Source organism: Mus pahari, chromosome 10, assembly GCF_900095145.1.
Source record: "Mus pahari chromosome 10, PAHARI_EIJ_v1.1, whole genome shotgun sequence".
Lineage (NCBI taxonomy): Eukaryota > Metazoa > Chordata > Mammalia > Rodentia > Muridae > Mus > Mus pahari.
In genome coordinates this window covers 90,529,440-90,550,526 of record NC_034599.1, presented here as the reverse complement: position 1 = coordinate 90,550,526, position 21,087 = coordinate 90,529,440, and the positions used below count along the sequence as shown (strand labels likewise).

Below are 21,087 nucleotides of genomic sequence, written 5' to 3'. Positions count from 1 at the left end.
GAACTCAGAAATCCACCTGCCTCTGCCTCCCAAGTGCTGGGATTAAAGGCGTGCACAACCACGCCCGGCAGTTCTGGGATTTTTAAAGGATTAGAAATTTGAAAGATGTTACACATTGTAGTTCCAACAGAGCTATGAGTCGCCCATGGGCAAGAAGCACTAACCACCACTTATAGCCTTAGTTCGGTTTGTCGGTCATTTTTAGTAAAAGCCATCATTGGAAATCTTCCCTTACCTAATAGTACTTTCTGTGTAAATTACTAAACTCATTTTTTTCCATATTATTCTGATATGTGGGTACTAGGGCCACCAGTTACAACATGACAGTATTTTCCAAGGTTCCCTCAGTTCTTTTCAGTAACTGAAAGTGTTTGTTTGCAGTGAAGTGAAACTTTCAAAAAAATTAAGTCTTCAACATTTTAAATTGTAGTGTGCTTGGGTCAGAGCACTAGGTAGGAGAGTATGTACATTCACAGTGGCCGATTAGATGCCTGCATTCTCGACTTACTGTTTGTTTGTTTTGCTTGTAGGTGTGGTGGCACAGTGGGAGCTATTCTGACATGTCCACTGGAAGTTGTCAAAACACGGCTGCAGTCTTCTTCTGTGACACTGTATATTTCTGAAGTTCAGCTAAACACCATGGCTGGAGCCAGTGTCAACCGAGTAGTGTCCCCTGGACCCCTTCATTGTCTAAAGTAAGAGCAAAAATTCATGGATTTTGTTTTTGATGCTGTGATTTTAGTGATTTCCACATGCTTAGTTTTTATCTTCCATATTTTAAAAGGTTCTTTAGAAAACTCAAAAGTCAGAAGTATGAATCATACTTTATAGTAGTGATAGGCCATAAATGAGTAGAACAATTATAAAGATTGTGTGAAATGGAATATTTCCAAATTGTATATATTTAGAATATTTTTCTACATTATCCAGTGGGTTTCTTTTCTAAAGGTATCCTAGGTATTTAGCTTTGAATTGGTGAATTTTTTTGTTTGATTTGTTTTCAGGCAAGGTCTCACTAGGTAGTCCTCACTGGTCTAGAATTCAGCCTGTAAAACAGGCCTGCCTCTGTTCCAGCGTGCCCAGGTGGTTGAGTTGTACTATTGTGTGCTTAATATTCACATATGTGCACAAATACCTGCATCTAGTTGCTGGCAGTCTGTTTCCATTTACAAAATATAGAACATATAACCTAAACAGCTGCAGCTTGAAACAGCCCAGCTTTTAAATACCTGTGTGTTGTCATTTTCTGATTTGGGAAAAATGTTTATATTACTAGACTTAATTCACATTCAAGACTGGCTGTGGTGACACATGCCTTTAATCCTAGCATTTGGAAGAAGGAAGTAGGCAGATCTCTGAGTGTGAGGCTAGTCTGGTCTACAGAGCAAGTTCCAGGATAGCCAGGGCTACACAGAGAAACCATGTCTCAAAAAACAAAACAATAAAAAACTTCTCAGATCAGTTTCCTTGTCTTTAGATGTGTATTAGAGCCCAGTGCCTGAGTGTCTGCCTTATCAGCTCACAGGACTCTAATCTGTTTGAATTTGCTCAGTAGTGTTTGTTTTGTAGGCGCAGATGTGCTCATCCAGGTGTTTACATTTGCTACTAAATTGCATCACACTTGTTCAACTTGGTTACCCAAGAACAGGAAAGGTAGAATAAAACTCAGAAATTTTGAATTAAATTAAAATGTCACAATTACAGAAAAGTATTGATTGCTGTGGGAGATGTATCTTTTTTTTTTTTTTAAACTTATTCATGTATCTTATGTATATGGGTCTTTTGTCTACATACGTGTACACCAGAAGAAGACATCAGATTCCACAGGATCAGATTCCACAGGAACTAAGGTTATAGATGGTTGTGAGCTACCATGTGGGTGTTGGGAATTGAACTCAGGAAGAGCAGCTGGTGACTCTTACCCACTAAGCCATCCCTCCAGTCCCAGGAAATAAATCTTTGCATCACAATTATGACACTACTGTTGATTAGGTCTTAAAATTCTCCCTTAGATGCCTGAGATATATATTTGTTCTGGTTTTCAATAATTTTGCTTTTACTTCATCATAAGATCTTTCAAATCTCTTTAGATTTGTTTGTTTTTAAATATAGATTTCTCAGTTTTTTTTTGTTGTTGTTGTTGTTGTTGTCTTGAAACAAGGTTTCATTATGTAACCCTGCAGACCAGGCTGACTTCAAACTCACCAAAGATTCACCTGCTTTTGTCTACTCAGTAATGGGATTAAAGGCATGCACCACCACCACCATTTTCTTAAGTTTTTCGTTCTCTTCTTTAATCTCTTTATAAATTAGTCACCAAAGAACCCATTATCACTATACTGTCTACTTTTCTTATGGTAAAATTGGGATCAGTGAAAAGTTACTTTTTTCTCAGTTAACACCTTGGACTTCATAAAGAAAAGTCTTGTCCCTCAGCTCATACCTTTAATTATTACATTCACCTGCCTTTAAGAGATCTTTCTTGAGTATATAGATACTCAGAGAAGCAGTTTGCCTGCCTGCCTGTCTGCCTTTGCTTATGCTTGTTTATTGCTCTAAGTCAGTCTAATTAGACTGGCCTCAACTATTTCAGCCTCCCAAATGTATAATCGCAGACATGCCACTAATCTGGCTTCTATGTTAAAATATCTTTGTTCCTTCTCACTTTTGTAACTTTATTACCTGCTTAATCTCAGCCTTTTATGTTTTAGACTCTCTGTCCCTTTTTCATTCTAGGGATAAATGCCTTGTACAGTATTTGCTCATTGTCACCTATAAAGTCATTAGTCTCGACATGCTTTTCTTTTTTACAACTATTCAGCAACATTTTCAGTGTGAAGGGTTATACGTTTTCTATCTTTTCATCTACTCATAAGTTGCTTATACAATAAGTTCTCAATATAGTAAATATTGACTGAAACTCACCAAGCATTCTAGTAACCCTTAGGGCATTAGGGTGATAGATTTTTCAGTAGCATCTCCCTGAAGCGGTTGATTGACATGATACTGTGAAACTTGAGGGTATTTTCCAAGATGGAAGGACTGGGCTGTGGCTCAGTGGTGGAGGGTTTACTTTCTACAGATGAGTCTGAGTCTGGTCCCCAGCACTCAGCTCAGCCAGGGCTCCAGAATAAAGCCTTGTCTCAAGACAACAACAAACAAACCAAGAAATCTATATTTAAAAACAAACATGCAAACAAATCTAGAGAGATACTGAAAGTTCTTATGATAAAGTAAAAAGGCGAAAGGAGAGAAGAGAAAGAGCAAGTCAGTGCCACTGTATGCTTACTAACTTTCTGTTACTGTGATATAGGGTTCCACTGAAGCCCAGCTTGACTTGAAACTCACTCTGAAGTCCAGGTTAGCCTGAAACTTAGGGTGGTCTTCTTGTTTCAGCCTCCCAGGTGTTAGAATTACAGGCAAGAGTCTGCATGCTTGGTTAAAACCAGAATTTTTAAACATTTTGTGCATGTGTATGAGTACATCCATGCCACAGTCTACATGTAGAAAACAGGCTAACTGTGTGGAATCCGTTTTCTTTCCATCTTTACGTGAGTTTCAGGAATCCAGACAAGACCCTTAGGCTACATGACGAGTACTTTTACCCACAGAGCCGTCTTGCTAGCCATTTTAGAAAAGAATATGTACAGTTTTGTTACATTAGCATATCACTTGAGTCTAAAGTACTTTTTCCTGTGCCCTGCCTCCTGCACAAGATGTTTTTATAAGTAATGAAATGGACCTAAAAGATACATAGAAATGAGGCATTGGCTTTGCTCTAGGATACTAGTAAAGGGTGATAGAAGAACATTGCTTTCTAATCATTTGCTTTTCTCTTTTCAGGGTTATCCTGGAAAAAGAAGGCCCTCGCTCGTTGTTTAGAGGATTAGGCCCCAATTTGGTAGGGGTGGCTCCCTCCAGGTAAAAAAAAAAAGTCTAATTAAAGTAAGATTCTGGCTGTCTTTTTTTTGAGACAGGGTTTCTCTGTGTAGCCCTGACTGTCCTGGAACTCACTTGGTAGACCAGGCTGGCCTCGAACTCAGGCTGGCCTCGAACTCAGAAATCCGCCTGCCTCTGCCTCTGCCTCTGCCTTCCGAGTGCTGGGATTAAAGACCTGCGCCACCAGGCCCGGCTGATTCTGGCTGTCTTTATTTCAAGATATTTGGACATAATCATGTGCAGAAACAACATACATTTCAGTATTCTCGGGAAGTTAGATAGTTGAGTTTCTATTGCTAATCAGAAGGAATCTCCAAAGAAAACCTTGGTTCTGGAGCTAACAGAAATTCATTGTGCTGTGAGCACAAAGGAAATGTTTCATGTTGTAAAGAGACGGTGTAGTGTTTGCTTTAAACTGTGGGTGCTCTTACTTGGAAAGGGAAATGTGAAATAAAATAGTTCTAACTGTGGTAACTCTTAAATTTCAAAGAACAAAACAAAATATCTTTAAAGAAGATAAAGGGTTTGGTGTATGTGTGGAGGGCGTCTCTGTCTTTGCTCTGAGACAGTCTTACTGGGTGGCCCTGCTGACCTCAGTGACCGTGCTCCTGACTAATGCACCTGAGTGCTGTACTTACCGAGGTTTATCTGACAAAATATAAAAAAATATAAAAAATATTCATTTATTACATATGTTTTTCCTGTACAAATGTATGTACATCATGTGTGCCCAGTCAGAAGAGGGGATCAGATCCCCTGCTGTTCAAAAAAGTGCATGTTTAGGATGGATATAGACACCCAGCCATACTTCAAACTATATACCTTATTTACATCCTGTTACTGTATTTCCCTTTCATTTTAAGAAAATACTCAGAGTTGAGCTCTTTTGCCTACACCTATAATTGAGAGGCTGAGCAACATTGTCTTGGATTCAAATCCAGGGCTTAGCTATATATGGGGGAAGTTCTGGGTGAGTGGGTGTTGCTGGTGAGATAGCTCAGTGTGTAATGGAAGGAACTTCTTTTCCTACAAGCCTGATGACTTGTATTCAGCACTCAGAACCAACAGTGGAAGTAAAGAATGCACTCCTAAAGTGATTCTCTGGTCTCTACATACACACAGGAATGCACACACAATAAAATTTAAGGATTAGTTTTTGAAAATCATGTATATGTGTGTATACTCGCATGTGTGTGCACACACTCCCAAATTGGTATGTGTATATTCGTACAGGTTCCCATGGGGCCCAGAAGGTGTCAGATCCCGTGGAACTGAAGTTACAGGTGGCTGTGTGCCACCCAGCATGAGTGCTGGGAACCCAGCTGTGCTCCTCTGCAAGAGCATCTTCTTAAACATTTAAAAAGAAAAGAAAATCCGTCTTTTACATTATAAAAATGAAGGGTAGAAAAGGTAGCATAAAATTTCACTTTCCACTTTAAATATATTTCCTTATTAGATGTATTTTGTGTACACCATTCTTTTCCTCCTAGATAGCCACTATTAATAAAGTTATTTTTTTTTTTTTAAAGATTTATTTATTATTATACATAAGTACACTGTAGCTGTCTTCAGGTGCTCCAGAAGAGGGCATCAGATCTTTTTTTTTTTTTTTTTTTTTAAGATTTATTTATTTATTTATTATATGTAAACACACTGTAGCTGTCTTCAGACACTCCAGAAGAGGGAGTCAGGTCTCATTACGGTTGCAAGCCACCATGTGGTTGCTGGGATTTGAACTCAGGACCTTTATGGAAGAGCAGTCAGTGCTCTTACCCGCCAAGCCATCTCACCAGCCCTAAACAGTTACTTTGTTCTAGTAACTTTCCTGAGCTGTTATGAATAAAGATTTGTGCATATTCATTATTTACATAAATGAATCATAGGAAATACTATAACTTGTCTTGAAGCAGAAAAGATGCAGTAATAAAAACTGTCCATTATTAGTTATTGGTCTACTTTGTTACTGATTTATACATCAGGATTGTTGAGATAATATTTGATTCATCGAGCAATAATTCAGTACTTCAAAGGCTAAAAGAACTCTAAATTTAATGGGGTATTTACAGACATTGCAAGCATAACTTGACCTGATGGACCTGATGACATTTGTTAACATTGTTTTGTCTTAAGAATACTGTAGGCAAGGGGTATAAAGGGGATAGAGGCTTGGGTGGGATCCCCAGTGCCAAGAACGTAGAATATAGGAATATTCTGTGTATCCTTATAGTATAGAATATATACTATCTCAAATTCACCAGGTTAGACTGACTAGATTAGCTCTACCTCTAAAATTATCTTCACCTGACTTGGTTAAGTACACTGACTCTGAGTTAGCAATAAAGTACAGCCACCACAGCTCTACTGCATAGAATCTCCCATTGTCAGGATGTTACACAAATTCTTTTCGCTTCTTGTAGTTGCTAAGTGGTTGTCAGTATTGAGCATGGCTTAGGTGATCTGAGAATGGTTGCTAAGAACTATTCCTTTAAGTTTTGTTGTTGTTTTTTTGTTTTGTTTTGTTTTGTTTTTAGGACTAAATGTGCTTTGTGGGAAAAATGGGTAAACCTGATGTTGTGTTGACTATGACTGAGTCTTTATTTCATTTTACTTCTCTATTTTAAAATTATGAAGATTTATATCTTAATAACTTTTTAATTTTTAGAGCAATATACTTTGCTGCTTATTCAAACTGCAAGGAAAAGTTGAATGGTGTTTTTGATCCCGATTCTACCCAAGTACACATGGTTTCAGCTGCAATGGCAGGTATGAATATTTAATAGTAAAAACGCCTCTAAATCTGGAACAGTTAATGATGACTTCATATCAAGTTAAGATGGTTAGTGTGCCTCTTAATAATTAAAGTATGCAGAGTGGTTTTTGTTCATTTGAATAAAACATTTGCTATACATAAAATCTGTTATCAGTTGAGTCTTTGTATCTAAGGGTTTAAGTGACAGACTGCAGATAACACATTCATTTTGTTGTGTGCTGGTTAATATTTGATGCATCTGTGCTTTTAGAGTCTAGCCATACCTCCACTGGAGTTAGAGCTGCCACTTGATCTCCTCAGTTTCCATTAGTGACTTCCTGCTCGTGTCTGGAACATGCCGCCCGCCTATAATGGGTGCCCTATTCATTGTGTCCTGTGCACAGATGCTGCAGTTGTGTGAGGTTCATTATGACCCAGTTATTGTAGTTGGTGTACCATTAAGAATATGTTTATCATTCCTCACAGTCTGGACTGCACCCTGGACCTGAACTTTAGACACTGGCTTGTGTACATGCTTGTGTAGGAATGTTTCCAGGGCCGGGCGTGGTGGCACACGCCTTTAATCCCAGCATTTGGGAGGCAGAGGCAGGCGGATTTCTGAGTTCGAGGCCAGCCTGGTCTACAGAGTGAGTTCCAGGACAGCCATGGTCACACAGAGAAACCCTGTCTCGAAAAAAATAAACAAACAAAAAAACCAAACAACAAAAAGGAATGTTTCCAGGAACTTAGTCATGATGATACGTCTCTGAATCAAACTAGCCCTCACAGATCTGCCTCCCTTCTCAGGATGAGTCGAAAAGATTGATTGGCCATTCTGACTCTGGAGTCATTTGCTGCCGTGCATGTTAGACAAAGCCTTGAATTTTAGTTCTTAATAGAAATGTCTCCCAGTTTTCTGAGAATTATTAATTAATCTACCTTATATTTCCAAATTGTCCCATAATTTCATAAAACAATAGCTGCTTTTATCAGCTGTTGATCAATAAACTGACTTCCCATTGTGTGCCTTAGACTGTTAATCATTTTCTATATAGAATAGTTTAATTTGAACCATATGTTTAACCAAGTAAGTGTGTGTTTGAAATACTGATTTGTAAAATATTAATAACCATTGCCATATAATAAATCTAGTATATACTTTACAAATTGTTTCCAAGACTGTATTTTACAATTGTTGACAGATTGACATTTTGAAGCTGGAAGGGACAGTGTTTAAAGTCAAGATACTGTATCCTCTGATTTGCCAGCTTAGAGATCTTGAATAAGATAGGTAATTCCTGGGTGTTTTTATGACCTTATCCATGGAATAACTGGATTGATCTGGATAGGTAGGGCTTTGAGAATTAGCTATTAGTGTAATAATATTTACCTAGTTAAAAACTAGAATTTTTGGATGTTTTCTTCTTATTTGAATATTGGTGAAAGTTGGGCCAGTTAGTTATAAACCCAGTAACCATTACATTAGGTCAATAATATATTTCTAGACTTCAGCATTTGTGGTTTGGGGGCAGTGGGGTTGTTTATATCTAACTCCAAAAAATTAAAAGAAATGTATTACAATGTTAGAGGGTCAAAATATCTTACCAGAACATCTTATTTTTATTAGGATATATCAACAATTTATTACCGGCTTTTTATTGCAAAGTAATTTAGTGTAACTTTTTAATTCTTTCCTCAAATGTATAACATCTTCATTAATGCTGTTTTCCAAATTGTATTTTGATAAATTGATAAGTACGCATATACAGACATTATTACATTGTATACTTACTATGCAGTTTGAAATCTTTTTTTCATTTACTTACAGTTACATTGTCTTGAAAATTATGCCCTCCACATTTCTTTGCACTGTTCGTTAGTATTAACATTTAGCTTTGCAAGTTTTTTATGTGTTGCTACATGGCTGGTGAAACAGAATGGTCTCCTACAGATTTACTAAGGTAGCTTTTTCCCCCCCATTTATTCTTAAAATAATCTGCACCAGATTGTTCTGTGTTTTCTTCAGGGCCATATTTTTGGACATTGAAGAATGATTTAGAGGTACAAAGTTCTTAAAGATAAGTCATGTGAAAAAGTTTTTAACTGGCTGTTAAAAAAAATGCTAACTTTGTCACTTAGGTATCAGAAATGCATTAAAAGACTCAGCCATATCGCCTTGGCAATCTTGCCACACCAGTCAGCACACACAGCCTCTCTCTTCAGTTTCATCTTACGTATTCTCCAAATCAACTAAAACATGTCATTTAAACATTAAAACTTAGTTAAAACTAGTTAAAACTGCTGTTTAAAGTCTTTTTTTTTTTTTTTTTTGCAGTATTATAAGTGGCCACACCTAAAATGGACTATATATGTTTTTGTTTAATGAAACATTTTCCAATTACAAAGATATTCCATCCAAGCAATGCTGGTTGTTTCTGTGTTTTGCCCACCTTCCCCCCCTTACATACAACTGTTGACACTGTTTACTATAGCTATTGAGGGCTTTTGTTTTATGTCTTATTTTCTTGAAATAATCTTGAGTAACCTTCTGAGTGTACCATGGCACCTGTTGGTATGCCAAAAAATTATATTAAATTTCTTCTTTCTTTACAGTAATTCACAATTTTTAAAAGTTTACCAGACAAATACTTTCTACATGTAACATAAGTATAAAGGAAATGAGTTTCTATTTTTATTTATCCATATTAGTGTGAAATTTCTAATATCAGTAAACATAATCATTTAGAATTGTCAGTATATCTAGTGAATAGTATTTACTTACAGAATATATTATTTTTGTTGGTTTGTTTTTAAGAATGCATTTTTTTTCAAGGTAATTTTTCTGTGATTTTTAACTTCATGATTTAAATGTAAGGTTAGGTGTTTTTTACTCCTTAAATACAAAGTTTACCTTACAGTACTCAGCCAAATGCATGGTTGGACAGCTGCTCTGTATGATTATTTGTGAAAATTTTTCCTGTTTTCTGTTTTGTAGAACACAAGAATTAATACAAAATAATCCAAAATATTCCATAAGTATGGATGTGCAGTATTACTGCTAGAGTCACAGGTGACAGGTACTACTGTTAGCAATGTGTACTTTATTAGTTACGCAAAGTTCCAGACTTTAATATTCTGTTGGGGCTCTGTGTGTTTCTGTTTGTTTACTTATTTTAATCACTAGAAAATCTGATTTTTAAAGAACAAATAAAAGTGTTTACAACTATTTTCATGGTAGATAATAGTGATAGGAAATGGGACATAGAATCCCTTCTCGGTTTGTTTTTTTATTTTTTAGATTCTCCCTTGACAAGGTTAGCATTTTTTCTTTAAGACAAAATTGATCGTCTTTTAGGTAAGTATTTGGACTCTGAATCTGCTGAAGATGGCGGGATTGTCAGTACTCTGTGTACTTTTATTATAAACACAAGGCACATTCTGATATTCTCTTAACTTAGAAATTAAAAAAAAAAATCTCACAGTAAATATTTCTTAAATCCTTCAGTGAGATTCATTTTGTACACATGTGTCTATGAGGTCGCTGCTTGTTGTTATGATACAGAAAAGCCTGTGTCTATTTTAGGCATTTACTGTACATTTCTCCCGAGAAAAGAGTGAGATCGTGTCATCTCATGCTCCCCATCCGCAGGTCACTTCCTGTAGAAATATGGACTAACTTACACCTCGTGAGTACTCAACTGAGCGTCTCTTGCAGCCTCTAGTATAAGATCACACTCTGGGATGGATTTTTATAGTAGCTGTAGAAGGCGGGACGTGGATTGCAATGTGTGCATTATTGAGTGTTTCATAAAGATTTAACTCTGGTCCCCTTGTTATCCTTCTAGAAGGAAGAATGGCCTACCTTTCAGTTACCATGTAAACTTGAGGTCTTCAGCTTGGCTGTAATAGCCTTGACCTCCACAGAATGACAAGAGTATATGTTCATATCTTAGAGAGTTGGTAGTTTTAATATGCTGCCCTACAGCTGTTAATAATAGTAGTTGTCTTTTGTCTGCCTAGCTAGCGTTGAGAAGTCTCATACAGTGCTTTCCACTCGCGTCTATTGATATGTGGTTACTGCTCCTTTTTAAAAGACTGGTGTCTCTACTTTCTAAGAAAATCAGGCTGTAGTGAATAAGGTCTTAGCTGCTTTAGTGTAGTTTTAATTTTTAAAATAGTTCGAGTACTTTTAGGAGGTTGTATATGCTTTATACTTTTAGAGCTTAATTGAAATAAGTACTGAAATGCAGTACTGCAGGCATCACTCATTTAAGCATGCTCAGTGAGTTTCTATAGGTGGGATTTGTTTATGTTTTTAATTGACTTATATTACCAAGTAGAGTTTTATTTGATGTACAACTTAATTTTACTTTTAAAGTTTTTTATAGTTTTTCAGTAAAACACTGATACTACTAACTAAATGCCTCTATTGGCGCTTTACTTTAACTGGTTCTGGAACAATACACGTTTTCAGTCTACAAGTGGATTCCTCACTGTACTTTCCATTGTTCTAATGTTTTATTGGGTGTTCTGAGTACATTAGTGTCTTATTAAAATGTAACAAAACTAAAGTGCAGAATTAAAAACAGATAGTCAGTTTCTAAACTTTAGGATTACCATGCCCAACATCTGTGTATGCTTGTTGTAAATGTAGCAAGAAAACATGATTAGTGTGGCTAACCACAAACCACATAATCCTTACCACATAATTTTGTTTCATTCCATTTGTTTTGTTTTATTTCTTGGGTTAATAGGTTATATTCTTCCAGATTTAATTAGCCTAATAATGTCTGTTTTGCTATTTTAACTTTTTTTTTTTTTTTTTGTTAAAAGAAAGTAATACTATAAAGAACCAATTAGCTTTATATTTTTAAAGATTGATAATTAATTTATTATAAGTGAGTACATGGTAGCTGTCTTCAGACACTGCAGAGTAGGGTGTCAGATCTCATTACGGATGGTTGTGAGCCACCATGTGGTTGCTGGGATTTGAATTCAGCGCCTTCAGAAGAACAGTCGGTGTTCTTAACTGCTGAGCCATCTCTCCAGCCCCCACTTTTTAACTTATTATTATTATTATTATTATTATTAATTTTCATTTTTAAGGACCAACAGCTAAAACCTATAGATAATGCCTAGATTCTTTATCCAAGCCAGTAAGTAGTTTGCTGATTAGCTAGTTGTCTGTACTCTGGCACTGCCAGAGCAATCACAGTGAGCAGAGCGCATAGTAAGATAACAAGATAACATTCTCTCGCTTACCTACATTGTGATGTTGGCCGGCTAACACATTGTATCTGGAAATGAATTTTAGTTAAGTGAGAAATACCTGTTTGCTTTCTGACCTTGTTTATTTACAGAGAAATATTAAAGTTACTCTTTGAGTATTAAAACTTTTGTACTCTGAGTAATTTAAAATATTTTTTATATGTGGCGATCCTATCTTAAAGTGAGGGATTTTGTGACTTGGAAAGCGATCAAGGGCATAAACTTGAACAAATGTGGTAATCTTTTCAAAAAATTAAGTTGAATGAAAGTTTTTAATTGGATAGCTTTATTTTTAGCTCAAGAGAATAAATTCTACTTTATGCCTTTTAAGTTTTATAAGAAGACAGGTTATTTTTCCTAGGAATAATTAAAATCATTATGAATAATGAATAGTGTTGTAGATTTATGCTGCTCCTTTTCAAATAGAAACTCTTAATCTTACTCTATAGACACCTAGCTAATATAAATATTTTGGTGATACAATTCTTGCTTAGTAAATAAGATCTGGGGTTAGTGTGTGGCTTTGTAATTAGACCATGTGTGCAGCAGCTGTGAAACCCTGATTTCAGTCCCCAAGGAGTCATTTAGTTGGTGTTTTTACCTGTATTGATGTCTGAAAGTGTATAATTTTAATTTGTTAAGTTTAACTTTCTCATTTAAAAAAATGAGATTCAAAGGAAGAAAATAACAGTGTGCATTCATTCTCAGACTAAGCATGTAAGACAAATATTTAAACTAGTCTGATAGTCATGTTTTTCTTTCACCAAGAGTAAATTCATGAGAACCTCTTATTAAAAAGGATATTCTTTGACAATCTGTTCCATATTTCAAATTGACTATGTTATTTCCTGCTAATGCCAAAGTTATTGGTCTCATTTCTCTTTATGTAGTATTAAAAGCACTTAAGAAAAGTAGAAACTATATACTAGTCAAAATAGTATTAAAAAGTTAATAAGCCAAACTTTATCTTGCTAAATAGGCTTAATTGGGACACCTCTTTGTGTGAGATGTGGCTACTTCTACAGTGTTAAAGCAGGGCATAAAAGAAGTAAAATTTGAGTAAGTTAATTATTTGATACTGCAGAAGAAAAAAGAACAGTTGAGTTAGATCATTCCACTTAATGTAGCAGCTTTAAAAGCCAAAGAAACTTTATGATTGGCTCTAATAACTTTTATAGTAGGATTAAATACACCCCAGCATTTTTTCATATTAAATGTGCTGAGTATAGTATGTCTTTCTGAAAGCAACCCGCTTGACATGATAGTATTTGATAGAAGGTACTAAAATAACTAGGTTCCTTATTTCTCTGAGTTTTCAGTGAATTTAAAGACCAGTTGAATAAATGTAATTCTGTGAAGTTTATGTTACTGATCTTATTTGGGAGAGCAAACTAAATACTCTTATGTAGATGAAACATCTTTATAAATTCTTGTCAATAAGATAGCATTTTCTATGCTGTTTTCCTAAAAATTAAAGACAATACTTTGTCCCAGAAGCACACTGCTCCAGAGATCCTAATTTGCTCTAAAGCTGAGCCACCCCACCATGGACACTGCTACTCTGCAGTGGTGTCACTAGGTGAGTGTAGTTACAGAGAGCTGCCTTCTACCCTAGTGACTTTCTTCATTGTCTGTAGAAGGGAGAAGAAAATTCCAGTTTGTAACTTTTTGGACAAACTTTTTAAGAGTTCTTACTTGTTTAATTGGGTAATAAGTAGTCCCACCTGTTAACCCCAGCAGAAATCTTACCTCTGTGTTAATATTTATTATTTTTTTTAAAAAATGCTGGGCCAAATTTCTGGTCCACAGACCAAGATATTAGTATATAGTTCCATTTATGTTGGATTCCCTTTGAATGTAGTGTGGCAGGTAATAGATTCACCTTCAGGCAACTGTTTTAGAATGCATGTTTGTAAACTTGGATTATAGAGAACACCATGTTTTCATGTAGGTTAAAGTGAGGTGTCAGAGTCTGCTCCTGACAGAATCATCTAGAAAAGCCAGAATTGTGAACAGGTGTTCATGGTCACCTGAACATAAAATGAAAAGTGTGAGGCCTGTATCAGTTAGTAGTTTCAACATTGCTAGACATTTTCTTTACTATAGATTCATATAATGTAAAGATCCTTAATGTGAATGTTTCCTGTCTACTGACGTTATTTTAAATATATTTGTTTAGGTTTTACTGCAATCACGGCAACAAACCCCATTTGGCTTATAAAGACTCGGTTACAGCTTGATGCAAGGTATGTTTTTATTTGCTTGGTTTGTTTTGGTTTTGAGGCAGGGTCTTACCGTAGCCCGGAGGAGTACAGACTGCCCTCAAATGATGTTGCTCTTATTGCCTCAGCCTCCAAGTGTTATGCTTACAGGTGAGTCACCACACCTAGCTCAAGGTGTACAGATCCTCAGGGAAATCTGCCTGCCTCTGCCTCCCAAGTGCAGAGGCAGGCAGATTTGTGAGTTCGAGGCCAGCCTGGTCTACAGAGTGAGTTCCAGGACAGCCAGGGCTACACAGAGAAACCCTTTCTCAAAAAACCAAAAAAAAAAAAAAAAAAAAAAACTATACCTAAATCCTCAGGAGAGAATGGCATTCTATGAACCCCTTCCCCTCCAGCAGTGTTGACAGGCCAGCTATGTGGAGATCCTGTGTAGGTCATTACAGCTGCCAAGAGTTTAGCGCCATCCTCATGTCATGACTAGAAATCAGTATTGTGTGTCATCCCTCTGTCTCTTACCTTCTTCCTACTGCTTCTTCCAACAGTATGTGCTGAGTCTTGGAAGAGGTTATGCAGACAACCCATTTATAGCTGAGCATGGTTACTGAAGGCCATCTGACAGGCCTGTCATGTCCATTTAGCAGTCACTTCTCCATTAGTCATGAGGTTTAACCAGTTTTCAGAACCAAATGTGAAACTTTTCCTCTGGAGCAAGCCTCTGTCTGATCCAGTGGGAAAGCAGATGGGCATCCCCTGAAGTAGGCCTGCCAGGGTTACACCAATAGGCTCGTCTTGCCTGGCCCATCAGTATTGTTGCATATTGAGTCCACAGCAAGTAAATCTGGGTGAAACTCCTTCCCCGCCTTGTGCGTGGCAAGTCTTCTGCATAGCACTTTCTAGCACCGAGGGCCACTGTGGAGTATTTGTTGGTGCTTCTGTTGCGTGTGAAATGTGGATCTCCTACCAAAAGCAAAAGCTATAGAAAAGCTGATAATGAGACAGTCTACATAAGAAAACTGCATGTATGGTGGAGTTTTATGTTCTTTTTAATGGGGGATGATAGGTTAACCAAGCCAAAGGAGTGATTATTACCTGTATGGCTACTTGTAAGGGCCTCCCAACAGCTAAATTAATGACCTTATAGCTAGTCTAGAGAAAGGACCATTGCTTAATCCAGTGACCTATGTCCAAAAGCCCTGAGCTGGGAGACCACATTCCTGTGGTGGTAGACTTTACCACTGACCTCTGGCTTACCAAGAAAAAAAAAATTTATTCATTCAACAGAGCTATGTTGAGCAAGTACTGCTTCATATTATAAGATTCACCAGGAGTAATATCTTCTTTGCTGGGTGTGGTGGCACATGCCTTTAATCCCAGCACTTGGGAGGCAGAGGCAGACGGATTTCTGAGTTCAAGGCCAGCCTGGTCTACAAAGTGAGTTCCAGGACAGCCAGGGCTATAGAGAGAAACCCTGCCTCGGAAAAAAAAAAAAAAAAAATTTCACCAGGAGTCAGTGAGGTTTATTTTAAATGGATAGATCAAAGCCTGCTTTTGGTTTTTCGAGGCAGGGTTTCTCTGTATGGCCCTGGCTGTCCTAAGTGCTGGGATTAAAGGCCTGCACCACCACTGCCTGGCTTAAAGCCTGTTTTAAGAACCAATAAGAATAAATCTCAGAGAATCTAAAGTATAAGACTTTGGGGATGTTTTGTAGCCGAGAGCAGACTAGAGGAAGCAGTGCAGCTGAGGTATTCCGTCTCAGCTCCTGTTGGCCTCAGTGTAGAAAAGGGAGATTATACTTTTAATAGCCAATCCTATCTGGTTGTATTAGTCAAGGTTTTCTAGAGAACATAAGATCACAGGTAAATGACTTTTTGATAGTTTCTAGGTCTAGGTCTGGATTAGCTAGGGAGTGCCGTTCCCTGAAGGTACTATTCCCTTTATTCCACTTTGAATCAGAACTTTCCTTAAGCTTTTTTTTCCTTCAAAGATTTATTTATGTATTTTATCTATATGGATGTTTTGCTTATATGTACATTTGCACTCTAAGGGTACCAGCTTCCATGGGGCTACAGTTACAGATGGTTATAAGCCACCATATGTGTGCTGGGAAGAACAACTAGTGTTCTTAACCACAGAGCCTTCCCTACCACCACGACCCCTTTTTTTGGAGATAGGGTTTCTCTGTGTAGTTCTGGCTGGAGCTCACTCTGTAGACCAAGCTGGCCTTGAACCAGGAGATCTACATACCTTCCCCTGCTTCCTGAGTGCTAGAATTAAAGGCATTTGTGCTCCACCACCACCACCCAGCCAAACTTTTTAGTCTCTTTGAACAAAGAACTTGGTTCCACCTGGTATAACTGTCCTTTGAGACACTCTGCCAGAGTCTGACCAATACAGATGCAGATATTCGCAGCCAACTATCAGACTGAGCACAGGGACCCCAATGGAGGAGTTAGGGGAAGGACTGAAGGAGCTGAAGGGGTTTACAACCCCATAGGAATAACATCAACCAAGCAGAGATCCCAGAGCTCCCAGGGACTAAACCACCAACTGAAGAGTACACATGGAGGGACCCCGTAACTCTAGCTGCATCTATAGCAGAGAATGGCCCTATCTGGCATCAGTGGGAGGGGAGGCCCTTGTCCTGTGGAGGCTCAATGCCCCAGTGTAGGGGAGTGCCAGGGTAGGGAGGTGGGAGTGGGTTGATGGGTGAGGGAGCACCCTCATAGAAACGGGGGAGGAGGTGCGACGGAGGGTTGTAGAGGGGAAACCGGGAAAGGGGGATAACATTTAAAATTTAAATAACCAATAAAAGAAAAAAAAGAACTTGGTTCCAACATTACATTTCTTGGTACTCTTTTTCTTCAACTGTGTCTATATTTCTCTTTGTTCTTCTTGCTCCTTTTCTGCATAAAGTGATCACTTACAACCACATGTCACAGTCCATTCTAGTCTGTCTTGGAAATCTTCTTTACCAATGATAGTGATCCAAAACTCTTTAACCCCAGTCGCATTTTTAGGTGAAGGGAAAAGAGCAGCCACATTCTTTGCCAAAATATCACAAGAATGGAAGATCTGTACCCTTTAGGAATAGCTACAGTACCCTTAAGTGGCACTAAAAAAGATGATATTTGGAGCGGTACTGAGTAATCACTTTATAAATGTAAGAACTGAGTCGTTATTTACCAAGCTGCTCCAAGGGAGTCTGTCTTACATTTATCTGGTGACTTTTCAGATGGATCTTTGTGAAATTGAAAAAAACTTTTAAGGTGCCAGTATCATAATTTAACACCTCCCTTGGCTTGGGGGCGAGGTTAGTTTGTTTGTTTTTGAGACAGAGTCTAAATTATGTAGCTCTGGCTGGCCTGGAACTCACTGTGTAGACTAAGCTGGCCTCGAACTCATAAAAGATCCACTGCCTCTGCTTCCCAGAGTGCCGAGATGATGGTGCACACCACAGACAGTGCTGACCCTCATTGTCTCATGTCAGTGACCGCAAAGGAAACTTAGCTCCTTGGAACTGAATGTTCACAGCGTAAGACTTTGGGGTTTGATACTCTTTGAGTCTGCTTGGGTCAACATTTGAGCATGGCATTGGAGTTCCCTAAAAGTAGAGAAAAGAATAGAGTGCCATATTTAAGAAATATGTATTTTGTTAACTTCGATAAAAATCTTCCAGTACTTAATGCCAGTAATATTTTCCCTTTTATTTGCAGGACTCGTGGGGAAAAGCAAATGGGTGCTCTTGAGTGTGTTCGAAAAGTATATCAGACAGACGGACTGCGAGGATTTTACAGGGGCATGTCTGCCTCCTATGCCGGCATATCAGAGACAGTTATCCATTTTGTTATTTATGAAAGTATAAAGCAAAAACTACTGGAATGTAAGACTGCTTCTATGATGGAAACTGATGAGCAGTCTGTAAAAGAAGCATCGGATTTTGTGAGAATGATGCTAGCTGCTGCCACCTCAAAAACCTGTGCCACAACCATAGCGTATCCACACGGTGAGAGGATGCCCTTTGAGGCATACAAGACTCAACTGCCATATAAGAAGATGCTGTTCTTTTTTTTTTTGTTTTTTTTTTTGTTTTTTTTGAGACAGGGTTTCTCTGTATAGCCCTGGCTGTCCTGGAAATCACTTTGTAGACCAGGCTGGCCTTGAACTCAGAAATCCACCTGCCTCTGCCTCCCAAGTGCTGGGATTAAAGGCGTGCGCCACCACACCCGGCTAGATGCTGTTCTTAATAGTAGTTTTAAGTCTAGTCATGCCATCATGTTTAAATGGAAAGCAAGAAGAAATGTTAAAAATTGTAATTTGCCCAAGGGTATGTCAGAAATGGATCCCAGATTTACAGTATTTAAATTACATGGACCCAAGCAAATTTTATATTATTTTATATTGCCACATTAAGCATGCCCACCAAAAAATTGCTTCTAATATATCCTGTATTCATCTTTACTATATTTATGAATATTATTTGTTCATCATATAACATTTATTTTATACCCTTATATTTTACTTAGTGTATATGACTGTATTAGTTTGGTGTTTATACAATCTGACTGGTCTCAGTAAGCTTTACATTGAATCCCTGTCATGAGTTTATAGTGACAGATCAGCTCTGTGCTCGGTAAGGACGAGGGTAAAAAGATAGCAGTAATGTTGCAGTAAAATGATTTTCTTTCTTTCTTTCTTTTTTCCTAAACAGAAGTTGTAAGAACAAGACTACGTGAAGAAGGGACAAAATATAGATCTTTTTTTCAAACATTGTCTTTGATTGTTCAAGAAGAAGGCTATGGGTCTCTTTACCGCGGACTAACAACTCATCTGGTGAGGCAGATTCCAAACACAGCCATCATGATGGCCACCTATGAACTGGTGGTCTACCTTCTCAACGGATAGCAGCAGGGGCTGCCATGCTGCAGAGCAGGAAGACCAAAAGATCACAGTGGACCATGGGATCTCGAAGCCAGCATGGTGGACAGAAGACAGTAGTTGGGAAACATGTAACAGCTATGGCTGAGTGGAAGGTGTGGTCTTAGGAAGTGAGGTACCACACGACATTAAAATTTCAGTGAGCAAACCTGCGCCGCCTCGTAAAGAATGCTTTGAAAAGTATTCTTTTCTCAAAATTGCCATTTTCTCTACTATTGTTCACCAGCTCCAGTTTGTTTTACTGGTTTATAACATTCAGAATATAGTATTAATTCCATGAGCATTTTTGGTTGTTTAAACAAAATCATTCCTAAGTATATACTGTACTGTAATTTTCCAAAGATGGTAGTGACAATTACAAATGACTAACTTGAACTTCTGCAATACTATAAAATAACACGTAGACCCTCAGTCCCACTTCCCCAGGAGGGCCTGCCTGTTACAGTGTTCTATGTTATCTGACACCTGTAATCACTGTATTGTGACAACCAGTGAAGTAGTATCTAAATACTTCACATTTGCAAAATTAAAGTGTTATGGTCACAGCTAAAAGATCTCCATCATAATGTGGACTTTAACATATCAAACACACACAGCTAATGCTTTGGGACTATAAAATAAGCTAGTGGATACTGAATCTGGCTTAGCGAGCATCCTCATACCTTCTCCAATTATGTGATGCAGTTATGGATATAATTTTGATTCATAGTGTGATTATCACAGTCTCATACCTACATATTATTTACTTTAAAAGTAGAAAACTAACGACTTGAATTTTTTCTACTTAACTTTCACATTAAGAATTTTAACCTTTGAATTATTTCCACATCTGTATAAGTTATTCTTTGTTGGTAGAGGAAATGGTAATTTTCAGTTTTGCCCTTTATAGGCTCCTTGAAGTGATATTAATATTTAGGACAATATAAATATTACAAAAAGACACGCTCAGCTATCAGATACAGTGAATCTTAGTTGACAGAGAGCCTGTGAGTGTGCTACATTGCACAAATGTTATTCCTAGTTCCCTAAATGCTCTCTCATAGAGTCGGGCTAGTTTTAGTTCATTGTGTTAACAAGATAATAGTTTTTAAATTTTGCTGTTGAGTCAACAACACGTTTGAATACTTTAATATATATGGCCATTATAAAGGTGTTTGCTGCAATACTATAGATTTTCCTATGGATGTGCTATACTGGCATATAAAACTCGTACAATTAAACTCTACTGCGGTACTCTTCAGAGGACTTAACTTTATACTTTGTGCAATGGCTTTCTCTTCAGAATGACTCTGTGAATGCACTTTGGCCTTTTAGGGGGTAAGGATCAGGAGAGAATTCATGTTCATTTCTTTAACATTGTTATGTATTAGGCAGAAGCAGTGTTCATAATATTTTTCTGGATTTTAGGTATGTTTTAGAGATCTTACAGTATTTTAAGTGTGCTGTGTAATGCCACATTATTATGGAAAAGCCGCATGCCATTGAAAGCTTTCTCTGCCGTCACCAATGAAGTTTAATCCCTCTTAAATTTCTTACCTTGACTTCCTTGTAATCAGTAACTGGATGTTTTTGAGGTGCTCAATTGGAATTAAAAATATTCCAATCTATTTGGAGACCAAAGGCATGTTTAGATTGTTACCTTTGGAGTTATTGCAGCTTTGACATCTATTACATGGAACATACCAAAAAATAAATCCCCACCTGGGGGTTTAACTTAAATCTGTAGAGAAGGTCTCAGGCTATAGTGTTTGCCTCTTCAGGTGCCATTGATACTGCCTAATACAGCGCCATTTGCTCTGTGAAGATCCATAACAATTATGTTGAATGTCAGACATGTTCTCCTGTGTTACACAGATCTCAGATGATGAAGAATGACATGAAAACCAGCAGCCAAGGAACAGCTTGTGTTGTTGTAGCAAATCCACAATAAGTGTCCTTCAGGGATAACATGTAGTTGTCGGTATTTTACAAGTA

General features: G+C 37.5%; 1 protein-coding gene across 1 annotated transcript in view; it reads left to right on the top strand.

The window, feature by feature from the left end:
• Positions 1–20,368, top strand: part of Slc25a36 (solute carrier family 25 member 36) — a 32,710-nt gene extending 12,342 nt beyond the window's left edge. Inside the window, exons 2-7 of the mRNA XM_021207143.1 lie at positions 531–695; positions 3,844–3,921; positions 6,602–6,702; positions 14,136–14,202; positions 17,892–18,181; positions 18,887–20,368. Coding sequence (XP_021062802.1) covers positions 531–695; positions 3,844–3,921; positions 6,602–6,702; positions 14,136–14,202; positions 17,892–18,181; positions 18,887–19,080 — 895 coding nt within the window. The 3' untranslated portion in view covers positions 19,081–20,368. The remainder of the gene's footprint in view (positions 1–530; positions 696–3,843; positions 3,922–6,601; positions 6,703–14,135; positions 14,203–17,891; positions 18,182–18,886) is intronic.
• The last annotated feature ends 719 nt before the right edge of the window (positions 20,369–21,087 follow it).